The sequence below is a fragment of the Notolepis coatsorum genome, assembly GCF_963971535.1.
Source record: "Notolepis coatsorum genome assembly, chromosome: 5".
NCBI classification, from domain to species: Eukaryota; Metazoa; Chordata; class Actinopteri; order Aulopiformes; family Paralepididae; genus Notolepis; species Notolepis coatsorum.
Window position 1 is genome coordinate 27,850,924 of NC_140169.1, and position 23,415 is coordinate 27,874,338.

General features: G+C 42.5%; 1 protein-coding gene across 1 annotated transcript in view; it reads right to left on the reverse strand.

Moving 5' to 3' along the window:
* LOC311228136 (titin-like) overlaps positions 1-23,415 on the reverse strand; it is a gene marked incomplete at its 5' end in the record, with an annotated part of 313,904 nt that overhangs the window by 84,493 nt on the left and 205,996 nt on the right. The window contains 21 exons of the mRNA XM_084314051.1: positions 803-1,102; positions 1,585-1,887; positions 2,218-2,517; positions 3,975-4,250; positions 4,401-4,703; positions 4,945-5,244; positions 5,546-5,830; positions 6,491-6,817; positions 8,319-8,583; positions 10,045-10,732; positions 10,976-12,974; positions 13,372-13,665; positions 14,989-15,288; positions 16,288-16,569; positions 18,625-18,781; positions 19,362-19,513; positions 19,925-20,088; positions 20,201-20,339; positions 21,192-21,303; positions 22,325-22,512; positions 22,925-23,206. Of these exons, the coding sequence (XP_084170177.1) occupies positions 803-1,102; positions 1,585-1,887; positions 2,218-2,517; positions 3,975-4,250; positions 4,401-4,703; positions 4,945-5,244; positions 5,546-5,830; positions 6,491-6,817; positions 8,319-8,583; positions 10,045-10,732; positions 10,976-12,974; positions 13,372-13,665; positions 14,989-15,288; positions 16,288-16,569; positions 18,625-18,781; positions 19,362-19,513; positions 19,925-20,088; positions 20,201-20,339; positions 21,192-21,303; positions 22,325-22,512; positions 22,925-23,206 (7,416 nt within the window). The remainder of the gene's footprint in view (positions 1-802; positions 1,103-1,584; positions 1,888-2,217; positions 2,518-3,974; positions 4,251-4,400; positions 4,704-4,944; positions 5,245-5,545; positions 5,831-6,490; positions 6,818-8,318; positions 8,584-10,044; positions 10,733-10,975; positions 12,975-13,371; positions 13,666-14,988; positions 15,289-16,287; positions 16,570-18,624; positions 18,782-19,361; positions 19,514-19,924; positions 20,089-20,200; positions 20,340-21,191; positions 21,304-22,324; positions 22,513-22,924; positions 23,207-23,415) is intronic.

The window sequence follows — 23,415 nt, forward strand, 5'->3', positions numbered from 1 at the left end:
GCAGGAGGAGGAAAATATTTTCTTTAGATACCGAGATTGTTCCGTCTTTCATCTCCACTGGGAAACACAAGAGGCCGGAGGGAATTGTTTCATGGAACTGTCAAATTAGAAATGGGAATTAATACAAAAACAAAGTAGAATTAATTAATGAATTCATGGAGACAGTGATGACCACTTGACTGCCACTGATAAGTCCAAGTCAAATTGATTACCACTCAACTTATTAGAATATTCATTTCTAACTAGTCCAGGATCCATTCTTTAACTAGTCCAGGATCCATTCCTAACTTAACCAGTCAAATATCCAGTATATAACTAGTCCAGGATCCATTATTTAATTAATCCAAGATCCATTATTTAACTAGTCCAGGATCCATTCTTTAACTAGTCCAGGATCCATTATTTAACTAGTCCAGGATACATTCTTTAACTAGTCCAGGATCCATTATTTAACTAGTCCAGGATCCATTATTTAACTAGTCCAGGATCCATTATTTAACTAGTCTAGGAATAATTCATTAACTAGTCCAGGATCCATTCCTAACTTAACCAGTCCAATATCCATTATTTAACTAGTCCAGGATCCATTATTTAACTAGTCCAGGATCCATTATTTAACTAGTCCAAGATCCATTATTTAACTAGTCCAAGATCCATTATTTAACTAGTCCAAGATCCATTATTTAACTAGTCCAAGATCCATTATTTAACTAGTCCAAGATCCATTATTTAACTAGTCCAAGATCCATTATTTAACTAGTCCAGGATCCATTATTTAACTAGTCCAGGATCCATTCCTTACCGTTCTCAGCGAAGACAGCGATGGGGTCAGAAAGCTCAGAGGACTCGCTGGTGCTGATGGCAGTCTTAGCGAAGACTCTGAACTGATACTGAGATCCTTCATCCAGACCACCCACTACGTAGTCCTCTTTCTGAATGTTCATACAGTTGGCGTTGCAGCGAACCCACTTGTCCTCGGGCAGCTTGACAAACTCAACGTAGTAGCCGATCAGCTTGCTGCCTCCGTCATGCTTGGGCCGGGTCCAAATCAATGAGACGGTGCTCTTGGTGACATCCATCACTTCTGGTTTGCCGGGTGCATCTGGGGGAAGGGCCAGGAAAAACAGGACTTAGTCATAGCTTTGAAACATGGCAGAACTCAGTGTGATGAGGTAAAAAATACAATGTCTTAGAAAGTTATTATTTTGCTTACTAAAAATGTTATTGTAACAAAATACACAATGTACAACATTTAATTTATGTTTTAACTGGTATTAGGATACAATTATATCCTCATCATTTTTATATAATTTTTTTAATTGTGATGTGAATCGATTCTTACACAGTGCTTATATCGTTGTAGGATAAATCTATCCTATATGACTAAAGGTTTAGCCATCACAGTATTATATTCTTTAATATTATTTAAAATTAAAGTTTAAATCATTGGTTTGCAAAGTAATGTGTAAATGTGAACTGTAGTGATCACGACATACAGTGCATTACATTTCTCTCAGTTTAAGAACTGTTTAAATGAACAGTTAACGTTATATCAGGCTAGTGGAGCTTCTGACCCATACATACCAACAGCTGTCCTGGCAATGATGAAGTCGGTCTGCTTGCAGGGGGTGCCCTGTCCAGCTATATTGGTAGCAGACACTCTGAAGGTGTACTCCAGACCATCTATCAGGCCGGAGCAGGTGTACTGGGTGGATTTCACCACCATCTCGTTGGCCTGGGTCCACAGCAGACTGTTCCTCTCCTTCCTCTCGATGATGTAGCCAGTGAGGGGACTGCCTCCGTCGCTGCTGGGACGCTCCCAGGACACGATGGCATAGTCCTTGCTGATCTTGTTGATCAGGAAGTTCAGGGGCTCGCTGGGAGGGTCTGGTAGAGGGACACAGATAAATACATGAATACATACATAAATAAATAAATACGATTCAATTCAGGGTCTGGTTGGGAGGGTCTGGTAGAGGGACACACTGTATCAACAGTCTGGTTAGAATATACAGTAACACATGGGACTAAAATATATAATATATCCATAAGGCTTATGACTTTCCTTATTCATTGTCAATTTAGATTTCTGTAATTAATTCAAATTTAGATTTCATGTCACCACGCAGATCAGTTAATAGAATAATGATTTATGAATTATATTCAAGCACAATGAATTCAGATGAAAGTTTTTGTCTTCATGTCCTAAATACTGACCGAACGCATGTTTGGCGATCATCTTCTCGGAGTAGATGGGCTCGGAGACACCCAGTCTGTTCTCAGCGCGCACACGGAAGCCATACTCCTTCCCTTGGACCAGCTTAGCGACTTTGTAGCTGGTCTTGGTGCAGGCCGGGGCGATGGTCACCCAGTCTCCCCTGCTGACGTCACACTTGTCCACTACGTAGTTGGTGATGTGGGTGCCTCCGTCCTCCTGGGGGGGGTTCCAGAGGAGAGTGCAAGCATCGATGTCCCGCTCTGTGATCTGCAGAGGACCCTCGGGTGGCCCGGGGAGATCTGGGGAAGGGGGTAGATTGAGAGAGGGGGAGTATTAGCAGCGTTGTCAGCACTGATCGCACTTAGATGGTAGGATGATGATCTATGTGTATATATTAGGATGAAGATCTTGTGGGTATATGTTAGGATGAAGATCTTGTGGGTATATGTTAGAATGAAGATCTTGTGGGTATATGTTAGGATGAAGATCTTGTGGGTATATGTTAGAATGAAGATCTTGTGGGTATATGTTAGGATGAAGATCTTGTGGGTATATGTTAGGATGAAGATCTTGTGGGTATATGTTAGGATGAAGATCTTGTGGGTATATGTTAGGATGAAGATCTTGTGGGTATATGTTAGGATGAAGATCTTGTGGGTATATGTTAGGATGAAGATCTTGTGGGTATATGTTAGGATGAAGATCTTGTGGGTATATGTTAGAATGAAGATCTTGTGGGTATATGTTAGGATGAAGATCTTGTGGGTATATGTTAGGATGAAGATCTTGTGGGTATATGTTAGAATGAAGATCTTGTGGGTATATGTTAGGATGAAGATCTTGTGGGTATATGTTAGGATGAAGATCTTGTGGGTATATGTTAGGATGAAGATCTTGTGGGTATATGTTAGGATGAAGATCTTGTGGGTATATGTTAGGATGAAGATCTTGTGGGTATATGTTAGGATGAAGATCTTGTGGGTATATGTTAGGATGAAGATCTTGTGGGTATATGTTAGGATGAAGATCTTGTGGGTATATGTTAGGATGAAGATCTTGTGGGTATATGTTAGGATGAAGATCTTGTGGGTATATGTTAGGATGAAGATCTTGTGGGTATATGTTAGGATGAAGATCTTGTGGGTATATGTTGGGATGAAGATCTTGTGGGTATATGTTAGGATGAAGATCTTGTGGGTATATGTTAGGATGAAGATCTTGTGGGTATATGTTGGGATGAAGATCTTGTGGGTATATGTTAGGATGAAGATCTTGTGGGTATATGTTGGGATGAAGATCTTGTGGGTATATGTTAGGATGAAGATCTTGTGGGTATATGTTAGGATGAAGATCTTGTGGGTATATGTTAGGATGAAGATCTTGTGGGTATATGTTAGGATGAAGATCTTGTGGGTATATGTTGGGATGAAGATCTTGTGGGTATATGTTAGGATGAAGATCTTGTGGGTATATGTTGGGATGAAGATCTTGTGGTAAAAAGCCAACACATTAAGTAACAAAAGAAAATGAATATAGAATAATGTGTTAATCTGTTGAATTGATTTATAATCATAATGCTGTGAAATAACACCTCAATATAAGGTTTTAAATTGAATAAATTGCTAACTGAATCAGCCCACTGCCCTTTGTAAATGTGTATTACACTTTTAAAATATATTAGAATTGAATGAAACATATATTTTTTAACTGTTCAATTGTCCCATTGTCCCAGTTGTAATCAGGCAAATGTACTCACCCATGACGATGACTTTGATGATCTGGTTGATTTTGCCACTGCTGTTCTCCGCCGACAGGCTGTAGTAGCCGCTGTCTGGCCGCCTCACGTTCTTCAGGATCAGGTTACAGGACGTCAGCGTCTTGACGACGGACAAGCGGTCGGAGGTCATGATGTCCTCGCTGCCCTGCTTCCACTTGCAGAAGGGAGGTGGCTTACCGGCGACGATGGACTCGATCACCATCTTAGATCCAGCTCTCACCGTCACAATATCAGGAACGATGATCTTAGGGGCCACTGGAAAAAGAGAAGGTACAGAGATTATTATTAAATGTGTTATCTATCTTCATTTAGTTTTGTCTTTGTTTTGCTTCTGTATTTTGTCATTTGTGTCTGGAGTGTAACGTAATGCCTATCGTGGAGTATCATGCTGTCATAGTAACTCACTGAGCTGCTCCTTGACTTCAAACACGCCCTCGGCCTCTCTGGCTAAGCTGCTGCCCACGGCGTTCCTGGCCGCTACTCTGAACTTATACTTGGTTCCTTCCGTCAGGCCGACCACCACAATGGTGAGGTCTTTGACCACAGAGTAGGGCGTCCATTTGCCCTCTGCGGCACCCTCCTCCTGGTACTCCACCACATAGCCGTTTAGCTTCACTCCTCCGTCTCTTAGAGGCTTCAGCCAGCCCAGCGTGGCACTGTTCTTAGTGATGTCCAACACATCCATCTTCTTAGGAGGATCAGGCTCACCTGTGCACAGACAATCAATCAATCAATCAATCAATCAACCAACCAATCAATCAATCAATCAATCAGAGTGTTGTATTCTTAGGAGGATCAGGCTTAGGGTTATGATGTTAAAAGGTGTGTCATTTTTACAATAATGAAAAAGGAAAGGTTATTTGAGTAAATATCAAGTACATACACAGTATTCATGGGTACATGGAAACCAAATAAACAGTAAAGAAGAGTAAACTCTGGGATGACTCACTGGTGGGATCAACAGCCAGGTAGGATCTGGGGGAGTCCTGAGGAACACCAATGCCATACTTGTTGCAGGCCATGACCCGGACGTAATACTCAACGCCAGGGGTCATGGTGGTGACCTTGAAGCTTGTCTTCTTGTGGTCATCAGAGCACTTGGTCCAGGTCTTCCTGTCCACCTCTCGTTTCTCTATGATGTAGTTGGTGATGGTGCTGCCGCCGTCGTTGTCAGGAGGCAACCAGGACAGCTGGACGGACGTCTTGGTGACGTCAGTCCCCTCCAGGCCACCGACGGGCCCAGGAGTGTCTGTCACAAAAACAACATCACAAATACAACAGTCAGTCATCTCATTTACATTCTAATACGTGACAACACAATGTCGATCATCTCCTTGAGATTATAATACATTACACTGTCAATAACCTGTCATACAATCATATCCTTTTAGATATGGGATGCTCACACTACCCCCGCTACTTCCTGTCCCTGCTGTGCAGGCGTCCCCCAACCGACCTGTAGGAGTCGCTGTCCACAACGTCCACCCAGCCGCCCTTAGTAAATATATTTTTATAATACTACTAATATAAGATAATGAAGGATCTCTCACCCAGGACTCTGACGCGTACGAAGATGGCCTTCTCTCCGGCAGAGTTGGACAGGGTCAGGGCATATTTCCCAGAGTCCTCTCTGGTGCTCTCAGGAATGACCAAGAAGGACATAGAGTCAACCTGGTCAACGTGACCTTTCCGCATCACGTTGTCCACGCCCACACGCTTCCAGGTCACCTTGGGGGCAGGTCTTCCTCTGATGGTGGCGAAGAGTCTGATTGGGCAGCCGGCTCTGACGGACAGGCCCTTCCTCAAACTGGCATCCAGGTCGATTTCTGGTGCCTCTGTTGTCATGGAAACAAATTGAGATGATTATATGTCTTCCATAGTACACTGTATATGACATCCTTATACCATGGCCTGGGTGAATACTCCATTCTGATTGGCTGGACGGGTGTTGATAATCTTTCTGCACAACTTGGTGTGATATACTTTTCAAATGTAATGCGCTTGTAGAAGGCTAGCAAGCCTTTCTGTCAATAATAACTAGTGAATATGATCTGACAGTATGTTTGATGAAAAGGCTGGTTTGCTAGTCAGACATCTCATTGTCCCCAAATCAACAACTTTTTTTCGTGTCTGATATGCATGGTAACCATATCACTGTCATTATTGCGAGTTGAATTGCAGTGTAATCACCGGTACTGACTATTTGTTTACACTGCCTGTGTTGTTTTTACTACCTGTACCACCCCCCCCCCCCCCCTTCCCCCATGCTGCTATGATGCCTGAATTTCCCCAAGGGGATCAATAAAGGAATATCTTATCTTATCTTATCTTAACTCCCTCTTAACCCTTTCACTACCACACTACAGACGGTTAGTGTGGTAGTGAAAGGGTTAACCTTCTGTAGTGTGGTAGTGAAAAGGGTTAACACTTTGTTGTGTGGCAGTGAAAGGGTTAACCATTTGGTAGTGAAAGGGTTAATGTTGATTCTTACGTACCCAGTATCTCCTTGGGGGCAACGGCCTCCTTCAGGTAGGCGTGGCGACCCCAGCCCACCTGGTTCTGAGCGGACACCTTGAAGTCGTACTCCAGCTTCTCGTCCAGCTGTCCGATGGTGAACTCTGTGAGGACCAGTGGGCCGTTTGTGTCTATCCTCTTCCAGCCCTCGCTGGGGTTCTCTGGGTCTGCATCGGTCTTCAGTCTAATGTCCAGGCTGTAGTTGATGATCGGGGCTCCGCCGTCGTAGACAGGCCTGGCCCAGCCCAGGGTGATGGAGGTCTTGGTGGAGTCAGCCACCTTCAGACTAGCTGGAGAACCAGGGCATTCTGCAGGAAGCCAGGAGAGATGTACCAGGTTAACATCTAGAGTAGGTTATGATACTGATAATAACATCTAGAGTAGGTTATAATACTGATGATAACATCTAGATAGAGTAGCTTATGATACTGATGATAACATCTAGATAGAGTAGCTTATGATACTGATAATAACATCTAGAGTAGATTATAATACTGATGATAACATCTAGATAGAGTAGCTTATGATACTGATAATAACATCTAGAGTGTAGGTTATAATACTGATGATAATATCTAGAGTAGGTTATTATACTGATATTAACATCTAGAGTAGGTTATAATACTGATAATAACATCTAGAGTAACTTATGAACCTTTAAATGAAGGTTAAATAAAAACAATAATAATAAAGTAAAGTATACTGAGTAGAACCACTATACTGATGATAGTCTGTAGAGTAGCTTATGAACCTTTAACTGAAGGTTATACTATAGAATCACTATACTGTATAACCGCTATACTATAGAACCACTATACTGTATAACCGCTATACTATAGAACCACTATACTGTATAACCGTTATACTATAGAACCACTATACTGTATAACCGCTATACTATAGAACCACTATACTGTATAACCGTTATACTATAGAACCACTATACTGTATAACCGCTATACGCTATACTATAGAACCACTATACTGTATAACTGCTATATGTTATACTATAGAACCACTATACTGTATATAACTGCTATACGCTATACTAAAGACGAAAGTATTTCTCTGGTCTGCATCCCCTTAACAATTGTGTGTATTGAGCTGTACTGTATTGTACCCATTCTGCAATCTGTTAATACAGTTTTCAATCAATCAATCAATCAATCAATCAATCAATCAATACTATATAACCACTATACTGTATAACCGCTATACTATAGAACCACTATACTGTATAACCGCTATACTATAGAACCACTATACTGTATAACCGCTATACTATAGAACCACTATACTGTATAACCGCTATACTATAGAACCACTATACTGTATAACCGCTATACTATAGAACCACTATACTCTATAACCTCTATACTATAGAACCACTATACTGTATAACTGCTATACTATAGAACCACTATACTCTATAACATATATACTATAGAACCACTATACTGTATAACCGCTATACTATAGAACCACTATACTGTATAACTGCTATACTATAGAACCACTATACTCTATAACATATATACTATAGAACCACTATACTGTATAACCGCTATACTATAGAACCACTATACTGTATAACCGCTATACTATAGAACCACTATACTATAGAACCACTATACTCTATAACCTCTATACTATAGAACCACTATACTGTATAACCTCTATAATATAGAACCACTATACTATTTAACCTCTATACTATAGAACCACTATACTGTATAACCGCTATACTATAGAACCACTATACTCTATAACCTCTATACTATAGAACCACTATACTCTATAACCGCTCACCAATGATGTCTTTGGCTGCAACGGGTCTGCATGGCTTGCTGGGTTCTCCCAGGCCCACCTCGTTTTCAGCCTTCACTCTGAACTGGTACTCGTGGTTGAGGATGAGGTTGGCCACCTTCATCCTCCTCTCTGTGATGGTGCTCTTAGTGCAGGGCACCCAGCGCACCGCCCTCTTCTCCTTCCTCTCCAGGATGTACCCGGTGATGGACTTTCCTCCATCGTCCTCAGGAGGAGCCCAGACAACGGTCATCTCCTCCTTACTCACCTGAATCAAGAGAAGAAGAATGTTAGTGATTTATACTAGTACTGTAAGTACTGTACTTATCATCATTATTACTACTACTACTACTAATACAACAACTACTACTACTATTACTACTACTGCTGCTGCTACTACAACAACTACTACTACTATTACTACTACTAATACTATTATTACTACTACTGATGTTACTACTACTAATACTATTATTACTACTACTACTACTACTACTACTACTACTACTACTACTACAACTACTACTACAACTGCTGCTGCTACTACTACAACTAATACTACTACTATTACTACTACTGATGTTACTACTACTAATACTATTATTACTACTACAACTACTACTACTACTAATACAACAACTACTACTACTACTACTGCTGCTACTACTACTACTACAACTACTATTACTAGTACTACTACTATTACTACTACTAATACTATTATTACTACTACTACTACTACTACTACTACTACTACTACTACTACTACTACTACTATTACTACTACTGCTGCTGCTACTACTACAACTAATACTACTACTATTACTACTACTGATGTTACTACTACTAATACTATTATTACTACTACAACTACTACTACTACTAATACAACAACTACTACTACTACTACTACTGCTGCTGCTGCTACTACTACAACTACTATTACTAGTACTACTACTATTACTACTACTATTACTACTACTAATACTATTACTACTACTACTACTACTACTACTACTACTACTACTAATACAACAACTACTACTACTACTACTGCTGCTGCTGCTACTACTACTACAACTACTATTACTAGTACTACTACTATTATTACTACTACTACTACTACTACTACTACTACTACTACTACTGCTGCTGCTGCTACTACTACAACTAATACTACTACTATTACTACTACTGATGTTACTACTACTAATACTATTATTACTACTACAACTACTACTACTACTACTAATACAACAACAACTACTACTACTACTACTACTACTACTACTGCTGCTGCTGCTACTACTACAACTACTATTACTAGTACTACTACTACTACTACTACTACTACTACTACTACTACTACTACTACTACTACTACTACTACTACTACTACTACAACTACTACTGTTATCATTAGCAAAGGCTGCAAGACCTGAAGCTCACATCAAAGTTGGCAATGCTGTTTGGGGGCCGTTATGGGCCATGTTATACATCCATAGTGTGTAGTTCCATAGTATAAATATAGGCATGTTAGACTTTCTTTTGGCAATGACAGTGGGTTTCTTCAATGAGCGCTTATCCTTATCATTAGGGCATAAGTATCTTGTGTTTTATTACAAAATATTCCACCCAAATAGTTTTAGTGGTTTATTCCACCCAAATACTTTTAAAGGTATATTCCACCCAGTAGTCCACACAGAATTATTTTGGTGACCTCTCGTACCTTGGTGACCTCAGGGGCCTCTGGGGGTCCAGGTTTGTTGAACTGGGTCTTAACGGTGATAGTTCTGCTCTCCACGGCAGGGCCAGTTCCCATCTTGTTCTCAGCTCTAACTCTGAAGATATATTCATTGCCGTTCACCAGGCGGCTGATGTTGCAGTAAGGTGTGTACACAGCGTCTGAGTATGTGGACCAGACCATTCTCCTGGTCTCACACTTCTCCAGGATGTAGCTGTCCACCTCACAGCCTCCATCGTCCTCTGGAGCGTCCCACACCACACGACACTTGTCTGCTCCAATGCCAGTGATTCTGAGGTTCCTTACAGGTCCGGGAATGTCAAGAACATTGACGTTGGCGTATGCCGTGAAGGCGCCAGCCGAGTTGGTGGCAGTGACAACGTACTTGCCGGTGTCGGTACGTTTGGACTTGGTCAGGAGGAACTTGGAGTAGTCAGTGCCGGTCTCTGTGCTGATTCTGGGGTTGTCTCCGACAGATTTGTCTTTGACCCACTTCACCTCCGGGTGGGGCTTGCCTCTGAGGCCGGCCTCAATCCTGACGGACTCTCCAGCCAGCACTGTGAGGGATCCAGCCAGCTTCAGGTCGATCACAGGCTTCTGGATGTCTTCTTTCACCAGGACATCTGAGCTCTTCACCCAGGCACTCTCACCACCCTCGTTGACGGTCTGAACCCTGGATAGGATTATAATCAATAATCAATTACTATATGATATCATAATCGGTATGTTTTATTTATATAGCATTTTTGGAAATCAATATCACTAGCAGTTAAGTTCTTTTAGTATATTGTAATAAATCAAAAGGTTGTATTTGTACTTTTAGAACACAGTATCACATGTGGTTCAGTGCTTTGCCTTTGACATAAAAACAAGATATTTTAAGAACAAAATGATCAAACAAAACACTATCACATACCTGAAGGTGTATGTCTGGTTCTCGGTGCACTTGTCGGCCAAGAAGAAAGTGTCAGTGAGCGTTCCAAGGTCAACCCACTCCTCTGACTGACTATTTTTAGATTCCAGGTTGTAGGAGATATTGGGGCTGCCGCCGTCGTAGTCGGGCCTCCTCCATCTGAGGTGGACGTGGTTCTTGCCGACGTCAGTCACCATGAACTTCTCCGGTGCTCCGGGCTTCTCGATGGGGTCGATGGCCAGGAGAGGAGTCTTGGTCTCCGCCGTGGGTCCGGGACCCATCTTGTTCTCAGCGCATACGCGGAACACGTACTCGTGGCCCTCCATCATCTTGGTCTTGATCTTACGGTTGGTGCAGGCACTGGCGATCATGGACCACTTCCTGATGTTGGGCTCGCGGCACTCCACGATGTAGTTGGTGATCTCAGAGCCTCCGTTGTCCGTGGGGGCATCCCAGTTGATCATGCAGGAGTCTTTGGTGGCGTAGGTGGTGTGGAGGTTCAGGCACTGGCCCGGCCGGTCCAGCACATTGACTGTGATCGTGCAGGAGGCCTCGCCACCCTCGTTAGAGGCCTTCAGGGTGTACTTGCCGTGGTCCTCTCTGGTGGCCGCCGTGATCCTCATCTGGACCACGGGGAGGTTCTGGGTAATGGCGATGCGCTTGCTGCTCTCCAAGGCAATCTCTTCCTTGGACCAGATTACCTCAGCATCGGGGCGGGCCTTAAGGTACCCAATGATGTTGATGTTGTGTCCAACGCGGACGGTGAGACGCTCGCGGGAGGTGGCGTCCATCTCGATCTCAGGGGGGATGAGGATGTCCTGGGCTATGATGGACCCAGGGATCTCCGTGGATTCTCCGTCTCCAATCATGTTGGTGGCGAAGACACGGAACCTGTACTCCACCGCCTGCTCCAGACCCTTGACTGTGTAGATGGACTGCTTGATGAAGTCGTCCAGGACGACCTTCTTCCACTCCTCAGCATCAGCCACCTTCATCTCCACGGTGTACCCCAGGATGGGGCTACCTCCATCTTTATTAGGTTTGGTCCAGACCAGGTCAGCGGTGCTCTTGCTGTAGTCTTTAACCTTGGGGTTGACAGGAGGGCCAGGCGCAGTGATAGGTCTACAGGGCTTGCAGGGGTCAGAGGTGGGAGAGGCCCCACTGTACCCAACTATGTTCTCAGCGAACACCCGGAACTCATACTCGTTGCCCTCAAACAGACCCAGGACTCTGTAGCGCAGGTCCTTGCAGGGAGTCTTGTTCACACGGATCCACTTTCCTCCAATGTGTCTGCGCTCGATGATGTAGCCTGCGATCTGGCTGCCTCCGTCAGAGAGAGGCATGGTCCAGCCCACTGTGACGGCATCCTCCGCGATGTCTGAGACCTGTGGCTTGCCGGGGTGAGCGGGAGCCTCGAAGCTGTGCTGGGCGACGGTGGGTTTGCTCTCCAGGGGAGCACCGATGCCCATCTTATTCTCGGCGCGGATACGCACCACGTACTCGACCCCCTTCTGCAGGCGGGTGATCTTGAGTTGGGTGGCGGTGCTGCCAGAGCTCACGCCTCCCCAGCTCTCCTTCTTGGACTCTCTCTTCTCTACGATGTAGTTGATGACAACGCTGCCTCCGTCATCTTTAGGCGGACGCCAGTCGATCAGCATCGAGTCAGGAGTCACCTCCAGGATGTTGACGGGGCCAATGGGAGCGGCAGGGACATCCAAGACGGTAACGTTGAGCGCTACGGTCTTGGATCCGGCGGCGTTGGAGACGGCGAGCAGGTAGATGCCTGTATGGTTCCTGGTGCACTCGTTGATGCTGAGGATGGTGGAGAAGTTGTCGGTGTCGATTTTGATGTTGCCCTCGCTGATGATCTCCTCCCCCTCGCTGGACCATTTGGCGGTGGGAATGGGCATACCCCTCATGATGGCTGGCAGCCTGATGGTGGTGCCGGCCTTGACAATGATGCCCTCAGTCAGGCTTACGTCCACCTCAACGTGGGGAGGTACTGAGGAAACACAGATACAGGACTGAGTCTAGACCAGATCAACAACTTCAATTATGTGATGAAAAGAGAAAACAAACGGTATGCAAAGGACTATTTACACAATGTACAGTATATATAGACAGTTGTGTAATTATGCAACATTTATGTTTTAAACAAGCATAAATATTCAAATTAAATATAAATACCAATTTCAAAAAAATAACTAACAAAAATGTGAAAATTATCTGTACATATATACTGGTATATATAAAAAAAATTAAAAACATATATACCATAAAAGCAGAGTCCCAAATAGTTATAGTTAATCATATATAATATAATTTAGTCATTAGTGATCTATAGTTAACTAATATAATCTAGTCATTAGTGATCTATAGTTAAGTCAAACCAGGCTCACCCAGCTTCTCTTGACAAAGGACAGGAACGGTGGTATCTGGTCTGCTGAGGCCGATAGTGTTCTCTGCTCTCACTCTGAAGCGATAGGTCTTGCCTTCATCCAGGCCGGTCACATGGCTCTCTGGTATGCTAACGGTCTTCCACTCATCCCATTCTCTCTCGCCCTCCTCCTGGTACTCAACCAGGAAGCCTGTGATGTCACTTCCTCCGTTGCGATCAGGCCAGTTCCAGACCAGCCACACTTCTGTCTTGTCAGCGTCCACGTGGTGCAAGTCCTTGGGAGGACCGGGAGGGACTGGACACAAACATAGTCAACAATCAATATCATTATCAAGTATCACTTGATACAAATCTATCATACACAATCATGTACTCAATTTAAAAGTTCTTAATGTACGCACTACCATGAGAAGACACTGCATCTCAATATGTGGAGTGAAACTGTGGAACAGTCTGGATGTGGTGCTGAAGCAATGTCCAAATATGAGACAATTCAAACTGATTTATAAGGAGATGATGTCTTGATATTCACGGGTGTTTACAATTTTTATTTTGTTTCTTTCATGTTTTACATATATATATATTTGTCACTTCTCTCATTGTTTTATTATATATAATTTTCAAAAATGAGTCTATGTGTATGTATGTGGTCTCTAGGCATCAGTCCTATACATAAGAGTGATATGTATCCTGCAAAATGATAAAATTTAAATGTGATAATTGAATAGCCAATGGGCTTGATGTGTTACGATTTGTCACTTCTCTCATATTGTATTATATATAATTTTCAAAAATGAGTGTGTATATATGTGGTCTCTATGCATAGCACCTGAGGAAGCGATAGCGAAACGCGTTGTGCAACAATAAAAAAGCAAAAACCAGTCCTGTGGAGTGTGCGGTCCCTTCTTTCTCTTGAAGGTATTCTCCTTTTAGTTTATATATATAAATATAAATATATCTTTTTTTATGTTTTAAATTAGTACACTCATTTGAGTAGTGGAAAAGGGGTAGGATTAAATAAGTGTATACTTCTTCCTACTCCTTTTCGAACATGTAAATTGAGTTATGTTTTGCTTTTGTTTAGTTATTTATTTTGTTTGAGTTATGTTTTGCTTTTGTTTAGTTATTTATTTTACATGTTCGAAATAAAGATTTCAAATCAAATCAAATGTACAATATAAATACTACACTATATAATAGCTTTAATACTTTTGCTCTGGTTGCTGCTACTCACAAAGTTGACTAAATAGCAACCATATATCATGAGCTAGTACAACACATGATAAAAATTTGATATGTGATATATCACGAGAGGCGCTCTATCATCTGTCATTAAGCATCGTGTGAGAGTCATGCAGAAAAGTGATCTGCAGAATGATGTTCTATGCAGAATGATGTTCTATGCAGAATGATGTTCTATGCACAAGTGATATTCTATTTAGAAGTGATGTCCTATACTGCTGTGAAGAGTCCTTTCTTCCATGCTTAGCCACACAACTGATGGAAAGTAATGGGGCCACTTTTTCACGTAACTTTTTCTGATAAATGTATATGTATATGGTGCAATATGTTTGTTGTGCATTGTCCCTGTTAAATAAATAACAAATCATCAACTCACAGAGGGGGTTCATGGCCTTGATGGCCTTGGGCGTCTCTACGTATTCACTCCTGCCAAACTGGTTCTCTGCTGCGACTCTGAACGAGTAGGCGGTTCCCTCCATCAGATGCTTCAGCGTGCTGCTGCGTTTCTTAGAGGTGGAACACACAGGAACCCACTGGGTGGAGGCGATGTCCTTCTTCTCAACCACAAAGTTGGTGATGCGGACGCCGCCGCTGTCTTCCGGGTCCTTCCAGGACAGGTAGGCGGAGTCACTCCTCACATCAGAGACACGCAGGTGCTGAATGGGACCAGGCTTGTCTGTGTAGAGACATCAACTAGATTATTCATATGAAATGGGACCAGGCTTGTCTGTGTAGAGACATAAACTAGATTATCAATATGAAATGGGACCAGGCTTGTCTGTGTAGAGACATAAACTAGATTATTCATATGAAATAGGACCAGGCTCGTCTGTGTAGAGACATAAACTAGATTATTCATATGAAATGGGACCAGGCTTGTCTGTGTAGAGACATAAACTAGATTATTCATATGAAATGGGACCAGGCTTGTCTGTGTAGAGACATAAACTAGATTATTCATATGAAATGGGACCAGGCTTGTCTGTGTAGAGACATAAACTAGATTATTCATATGAAATGGGACCAGGCTCGTCTGTGTAGAGACATAAACTAATTATTAATATGAAATGGGACCAGAATCCTTCAGACAATAATGAGTATTGTGTACATTAGTTTGAGTATAGTTTGAATACTTTCATAGTTAAAGACAGTAGACGTTGAGTACTTTCATAGATAAGACAGTAGACATTGAGCCCAAGTGATTTGGATTGACTACTACTACCTACTAATACAAGAGTGTCCAAAACATTTCAAAATAGACATACGATTCTTCATCTCAAGATTGCAGGTGAAAATATATTAAAATATACAGTAGACCTACACCTGGTTTAAATATATCAAAATATACAGTAGGTATAAATATGGTTTAAATATATAGTAGGCTTGCACCTGGTTTAAATATATCAAAATATACAGTAGGTTTAAATATATAAAATATAATGTAGGTTTAAATATGGTTTAAATATATTTAAAAAAAAATGTAGGTTTAAATATGGTTTAAATATAATTAAATATACAGTAGGCTTACACCTGGTTTAAATATATTAAAATATACAGTTGGCCTATGCCTGGTTTATCTCAAGGCAAAATTATGAGATTACTTACCAGACTGTACATAGTGGTCATCAAACATATTGTTCCTGTGTATTACATGACAGAAAGGAGGAATTCCTACCTAGGATCAGCACGGTGCAGGTGACAGTCTTGGAACCGACAGGGTTCTCCACGGTCAGGGTGTAGTCTCCACAGTCCTCACGGGTGAGGAACCTCATCTCCAGCTTGGTGCCGGTCGGGGTGGAGTCAATGTCGGCCCTGGTGGGCACGAGATCATCGTTCTTCTTCCAGGTGATGGAGGGGAAGGGCGCACCCAAGACCTCTGCCATCAGGGCGATGTGGGTTCCAGCCATAGCCTTGATCTCTCTGGTCATGGCAGCATCCAGGATCAGCTCTGGTGGCTCTGCAGGGGTGGAGGTGGTAAAAGTCGTTGAACAACAGAAGCAGCTACAGAGGTAACATCCTGCTGGCTGCTAAATTAATAAATACTGCTGTATCTACAGTGTGTATATACTACTATGCACTATAAAAGTGCCAGCTAAAATGACTACATGTAAATGTGAATTCAATAATCTAGCTAATAATCCAGATCAGGGCGGCTGGGTAGCGCAGTGGACTAAGCACTCGCCTACCACCGCAGAGACTCTGGGATCGAATCCAGCTGTCAGCGGTACCTCCGGCTTGGTCAGTCATCTCTACTACCACAATTGGCAGTGTTAGCGGGTGGGAAGCCAGTAGGGTATGTGTCCCGTTCCCCGTACCTGGATAACTGAGTTAGCCGGATAACTTTCGGTCAAGTCTGACTTAAGCCGGACCTTCCTGTTCCCCGAAGCTGGATTGTCTAAATCACCATGACAACAGATCAAAAAGTTTGAGCCTGGTCGAGAGCAGGGTTTAAGTTCAAGTTAGCCGGATGAACCATCGCCACGCCCCCGCAAAGAAATGACAGCCCGTTTCCTGAAATTATTCCCACAGTCTACGATCTGCATTATACCATTCTGAATTACGTTTTTGTGCTCCATTCTTCCAGAGGGGGCTTTTGAAATGTAAAATAGACCCAAAATGCTGATACTAAATTCACTTTGTCCTAAATAATGCACGTTATATACCGTGGCGCTCGCTCGGTGCGATGTACACATTATGTGGTTATTTTAATTGTAACTGGGATTAAGATGTCTGATGAGATGCGCTGTTTGACGGATTTGAGAAATTGAATGAGCCGTTGACGTCACATTAATGAATGAGGATAAAGAGATAAAACTTCATTCAAAATAAAGAATATTCTAAACACGGGTCTCTCGTTCATTAATGTATAAACAATGAATTTATCCCATCTGGCACAGTGGCACAGCGGTAGTGCTCAATCCTGGCAACCCGGCGACCGGTGTTCGAAACCCCGTGTTTCCAATATAATTTTTTGGAATATAATATTAATGATTATACGCCAAAGTAGCCTAGTTTTAAGTTAAAATATTATAAATCTACATGCATTGAGGATGTCATTCTTTATATAGCTCTCAACGTGCACCAAATTGAATTATTCCTACATCGCAAAAAGAAGGAAAAGACTAGGTTTCGAACCCCGGTCGTCTGCGTGAAACTCAAAAGAAGAACCCGTTACACCACAGTGGAGATAAGTAAAAGATCGACCATACATCAATCAATGGGTAAGAGAGCCGTATCGTTATTCTGTATAACAGTTTAACTAATTATTTTCGCTAGCAAGATCTCATTTGATTATTCAATCCAGCAGGCAAGTTTAAAGAAATATAATCTGATTGATTGAGGTAATGAGGGACTTAAAATTAGCCTATAGATAACGCATTTAACTTGTCGGCGAGGCGATTGAGCCGTACTGCAATATGTTAATAAAGTTTTAAATCAATTAATCAATCAATGCCGCTAGAGAATCAGGATCTCTGCTATCGATACGTGCTGGCTTTTCAACTGGAGCGGCCGCGCGCACTTATCCTGGGTCTCAAGTCTGGTTTGAGTTAACGAGACTGAATCCACCTTCGAGGAACAGGAAAATCCCGGCTTCAAACATCGGGTTAACTGAATCTGGATAATGACATCTTGATCGACTTAGTTGAACCAGGTACGGGGAATAGGGCCCTGGTGGTTGTAAACTGTGACTCCTACTGGTCGGTCGGGGCGCCTGTTCAGCAGGGAAAGGATCTGGGGGAAATAGCGTGAACCTCTGCACGCGTTATGTTCCCCCAGTGAAACTCCTCGCTGTCAGGTGAAAAGAAGCGGCTGGCGACTCCACATGTATCGGAGGAGGAATGTGGTAGTTCTACACCCTCCCCAGGCCAACAGTGGGGCAATGTACGCAACGCCCAGGAAGGGAATTGGCATAACGACTAAATTGGGATGGGTGAAAAAAAATACAGAAAAGCCTCAAAATAAATAGAATAAAAAAAAATATAATAATAATCCAGATCAAACCCAAACTGACCCAGTCTGTCCTGAGCTCTGACGGGTTCCATTGTGGTAGCTGGCACAGACTCTCCGGCTGCGTTGACGGCCATGACTCTGAAGTGGTACAAGGCTCCGTCCTCCAGGGCAATCACCTTGAACTTGGTGTCCTGGCAGGAGTCAGGTGTCTGGTTCACCTGTGGAGGGAGGATATGGTTGTGTTAACAAGATTATATTAATGTTATCTACAACTGTCTGGTGATGTAGATGTGAGTCCCAATGCAGATGGTACCTTGTAGATGATGTTAATGTTATCTACAACTGTCTGGTGATGTACTGTAGATGTGAGTCCTAATGCAGACCATATGGTACCTTGTAGATTATATTAATGTTATCGACAACTGTCTGGTGATGTAGATGTGAGTCCTAACTAGCATGTCCTATATGCTCTGTAAATAACTATGTACAGATACCGAGATGTCACTCCATGTTACCTGTTACCTGTTTACTGCACAATGTTGTTTTTTTATTTTAATTTTTTTATTCTATTATATGTTGTACCACTGTATTGCACATCGTTGCGGGCAAGACCACCCGCATTTCATTGTATACCTGTATGCCGTGACAATTAAAACTCTTGACTTGACTTGACTTGACTGTATTTGTTTGATGAACTTTTGGTCTTTTTTTGTTTAGCTTTTTGTAGCTGCCATACATTTACAGTTCTGCTGTATTTATATGACTTTCTTTTCCACCCCTAAATGTCATGAAACAAACCTTAGTCCACTCCTCGTCTCCTGCTTTCTGGAACTCCAGCAGGTAGCCATAGATCTTCCCTCTGCCGGTGTCTTTAGGAGCCTTCCAGGTGAGGCTGACTGAGTCCTTTGTCCTGTCCACAACCTCAACGTTGGTTGGAGGTCCAGGGATCACTGGAGGACAAGGGAGAGGACAGGATTATAATTTCACACTGCTATTTACCATTGACTTTTCTAGGAGAGAGGTGAGAGGACAGGGGAAAAGAAAACGGGGAAAAATAACTGAACAATAAATATATAGTAGGAGATAATATTTAGTAGGAGATAGTTAAATCAATTGTAAATATATAGTAGGAGATCATATTTAGTAGGAGATAGTTAAATCAATTGTAAATATATAGTAGGAGATCATATTTAGTAGGAGATAGTTAAATCAATTGTAAATATATAGTAGGAGATCATATTTAGTAGGAGAGAGTTAAATAAAGAGTACATATATAGTAGGAGATAATATTTAGTAGGAGAGAGTTAAATAAAGAGTAAATATATAGTAGGAGATAGAAATTTGCTGTATAAAAGTCGTACCGATAGGGTCTTTAGCGAAGGCGGGTTTGGAGGAGGGGCTGGGGTCGCCGGGTCCTACCACGTTCTCTGCGCTGACTCTGAACTCATATTCACAGCCCTGAAGCAGCTCTGGGACCCAGTACTCCACCTTGGGGAAGATACGCTCCTGGTTGCAGCGTGTCCACCTGGGAAACACAGCCATGCACCAGGGGTTAAAGGTCAGGTGTGTCGAATCAAACTGTACTCATGAACAGTAGCACATTTCATACAGTATGTATGTACTGTGTATATGTGTACCTGGAGGCCATAGTTTCCTTTCTCTCCACAATGTATCCAGTAATGGGTTTTCCTCCATCTGCAGGAGGCTCCCAGCTGATGAGAGCTGTGTTGTGATAGACCTCCTTCACCACAGGGGCCTTGGGAGCATCTGGCACCTCTGTTAGAGAGAAACACAGGTCACACATTAACACAGGGTCCTTATAGCTCGGTCACTCTGTCGGTCACTCTGTCGGCCACTCTGTCGGTCACTGTCGGTCACTCTGTCGGTCACTCTGTCGGTCACCCTCTAGCGGCCACAGGTTTCACCCTAGGAGGCTGAAATTGGGCATGGAGGTGTTGGAAGTGTGTGTGGGAAGATGTGTGTTCATGCCAATAGGCTATATTGGGGCGTGGCCTATCACAAAGGTTATTGTGAATTATGTTCATATAGACTTTGAAGACGTCTCTAGCATTGGTGTATTTACTGATTAAACAATCATTTTCATTATTATTATGATTACAATTAAGAAGAAGAAGAAGAAGAAGAAGAAGAAGAAGAAGAAGAAGAAGAAGAAGAAGAAGAAGAAGAAGAAGAAGAAGAAGAAGAAGAAGAAGAAGAAGAAGAAGAAGAAGAAGAAGAAGAAGAAGAAGAAGAAGAAGAATCATAATAATCACAATAATCATAATAATCATAATAATATAACATTCAAAGTTCATATAGACATACTGAAGATGTCTCTGGCCTTGGTATATTTACTGATTAAACTATCATTTATATTAATATTACTATATATTATTATCACATTATAATATTTCATATAGACTTACTGAAGACGTCTCTGGCCTTGGTATATTTACTGATTAAACTATCATTTATATTAATATTACTATATATTATTATCACATTATAATATTTCATATAGACATACTGAAGATGTCTCTGGCCTTGGTATATTTACTGATTAAACTATCATTTATATTAATATTACTATATATTATTATCACATTATAATATTTCATATAGACTTACTGAAGACGTCTCTGGCCTTGGTCTCAGCAGACAGCAGAGGGTCACTGACTCCATAGATGTTCTGAGCCATGATCCTGATGACGTATTCACGACCATCAATCAGTTTGGGCACCTGGGGGACAATAATAAACACATTACTCATGGCCCTCAAACTAGTATAATAGCTAATATTGATGCTTGCATACAAGCTTCTCAAGCTTTGTATGAATCAAGGAACAGGTGGAAAAGGAGAGATTGAGATGCTGATATAAAACAAGCTAACATGTCTAAAACAAGTCTGGTTCATCACAGAATAAACCGACCATTAGGTTAATCTATAATCAGCCATTTAAAACAGGCATGTTTTAAACATCTTCAACATCGAAATACCCTAAGATAGTTTTTGGAGCTAGTCTGATGGAGACATACTGGTCTGATGGAGACATACTGGTCTGATGGAGACATACTGGTCTGGTGGAGATATACTGGTCTGGTGGAGATATACTGGTCTGGTGGAGATATACTGGTCTGGTGGAGATATACTGGTCTGGTGGAGATATACTGGTCTGGTGGAGATATACTGGTCTGGTGGAGATATACTGGTCTGGTGGAGATATACTGGTCTGATGGAGATATACTGGTCTGGTGGAGATATACTGGTCTGATGGAGGCATACTGGTCTGATGGAGGAGACATACTGGTCTGGTGGAGATATACTGGTCTGGTGGAGATATACTGGTCTGGTGGAGATATACTGGTCTGGTGGCGATATACTGGTCTGGTGGAGATATACTGGTCTGGTGGAGATATACTGGTCTGATGGAGGCATACTGGTCTGATGGAGGAGACATACTGGTCTGGTGGAGATATACTGGTCTGGTGGAGACATACTGGTCTGATGGGACACATACTGGTCTGGTGGAGATATACTGGTCTGGTGGAGATATACTGGTCTGGTGGAGATATACTGGTCTGATGGAGGCATACTGGTCTGATGGAGGAGACATACTGGTCTGGTGGAGATATACTGGTCTGGTGGAGACATACTGGTCTGATGGGACACATACTGGTGTTCTTGTCATGAGGAAACCATCAGAAACATGACCCTATGACCCCTAGCTAGACCCTATGAAGTCCCGTGCTAAGCTGCGTACTCTGCAGGTGGTCCTGGTGCAGGAAGAGATGACTGGCATCCATGTTTCTCTGTTGGTGTCTCTCTTCTCTACTATGTAGTTGGAGACAGCACAGCCTCCGTCGTCCAGGGGAGCGCTCCAGGAGATGACCATGTAGTTCCCGTAGACCTCGTCGAACACGACAGGGCCCTCGGGAGGCTGGGGCCGGTCTGGGGGAGAGACAGGGTGGTTAACCATCTGGTAAGGAATCTCATACTCACATGGATCTACTTACATGCACTTGATGTAGATCCATTTATTCTCCAATGCCTTCTCTTAGCCCCCCCCCCCCATCCATCCTTGTGTGTTTGTGTTATGTTCGTCTGTTGTTAGTCTCACTAATGCCCGCCCCTTAGTCTAAAGCGATTTGGAGTTCTAGGAAAGCTATATAAATCTAAATTATTATTATTATTATTATTATTATTATTATTATTATTATTATTATTATTATTATTATGAAATAAAGTCTTGCAGTACCTAGACGTGGTAGACTGCAGCTATGCTAAACTAAATGAATCCTGAACTTTGTGATTTTTTGAGAAACGGTGTACACACTGTGAAGCCAGCAGGCCACACACTCACCAACAACGGTCACGGTGCAGATCCCTCTGCGTGCGCCGCCGGCGTTCTCCGCGGTGACGCAGTAGCGTCCACTGTGCTCCCTCTTGGTCTTGCCGAAGGTCAGGCTGAGGGTCTTAGTGGTGTTGTTGAAGACGATGTCCTCGTCAGCCTTCAGTTCCTCGTCGTTCTTGGTCCAGCTGATGGTGGGGATGGGCTTGCCGCTGAAGCGTCCCTGCATACTGCAGACGTCTCCTACCTTCACCATGATCTTGTCTCTGAAGCTCAAGTCCAGAATGGGAGGTTCTGGGAAAGGCAGGGGGAGAAGGCAAGGGTTTTTCTTCAACATTCAAACATTTGATGTTTTCCGTTTTCCTTAGAGGTGAGAGCCTTTCAGTTCAAACTGAATGGATTTTGAATGAAGGAAGGCTGAAGGCCGTATATATTTACCAAAAGAAAAAAGAGACGATGCATGACTACCATTGTACATAAAACATAAAAATGACAAGGAAAGA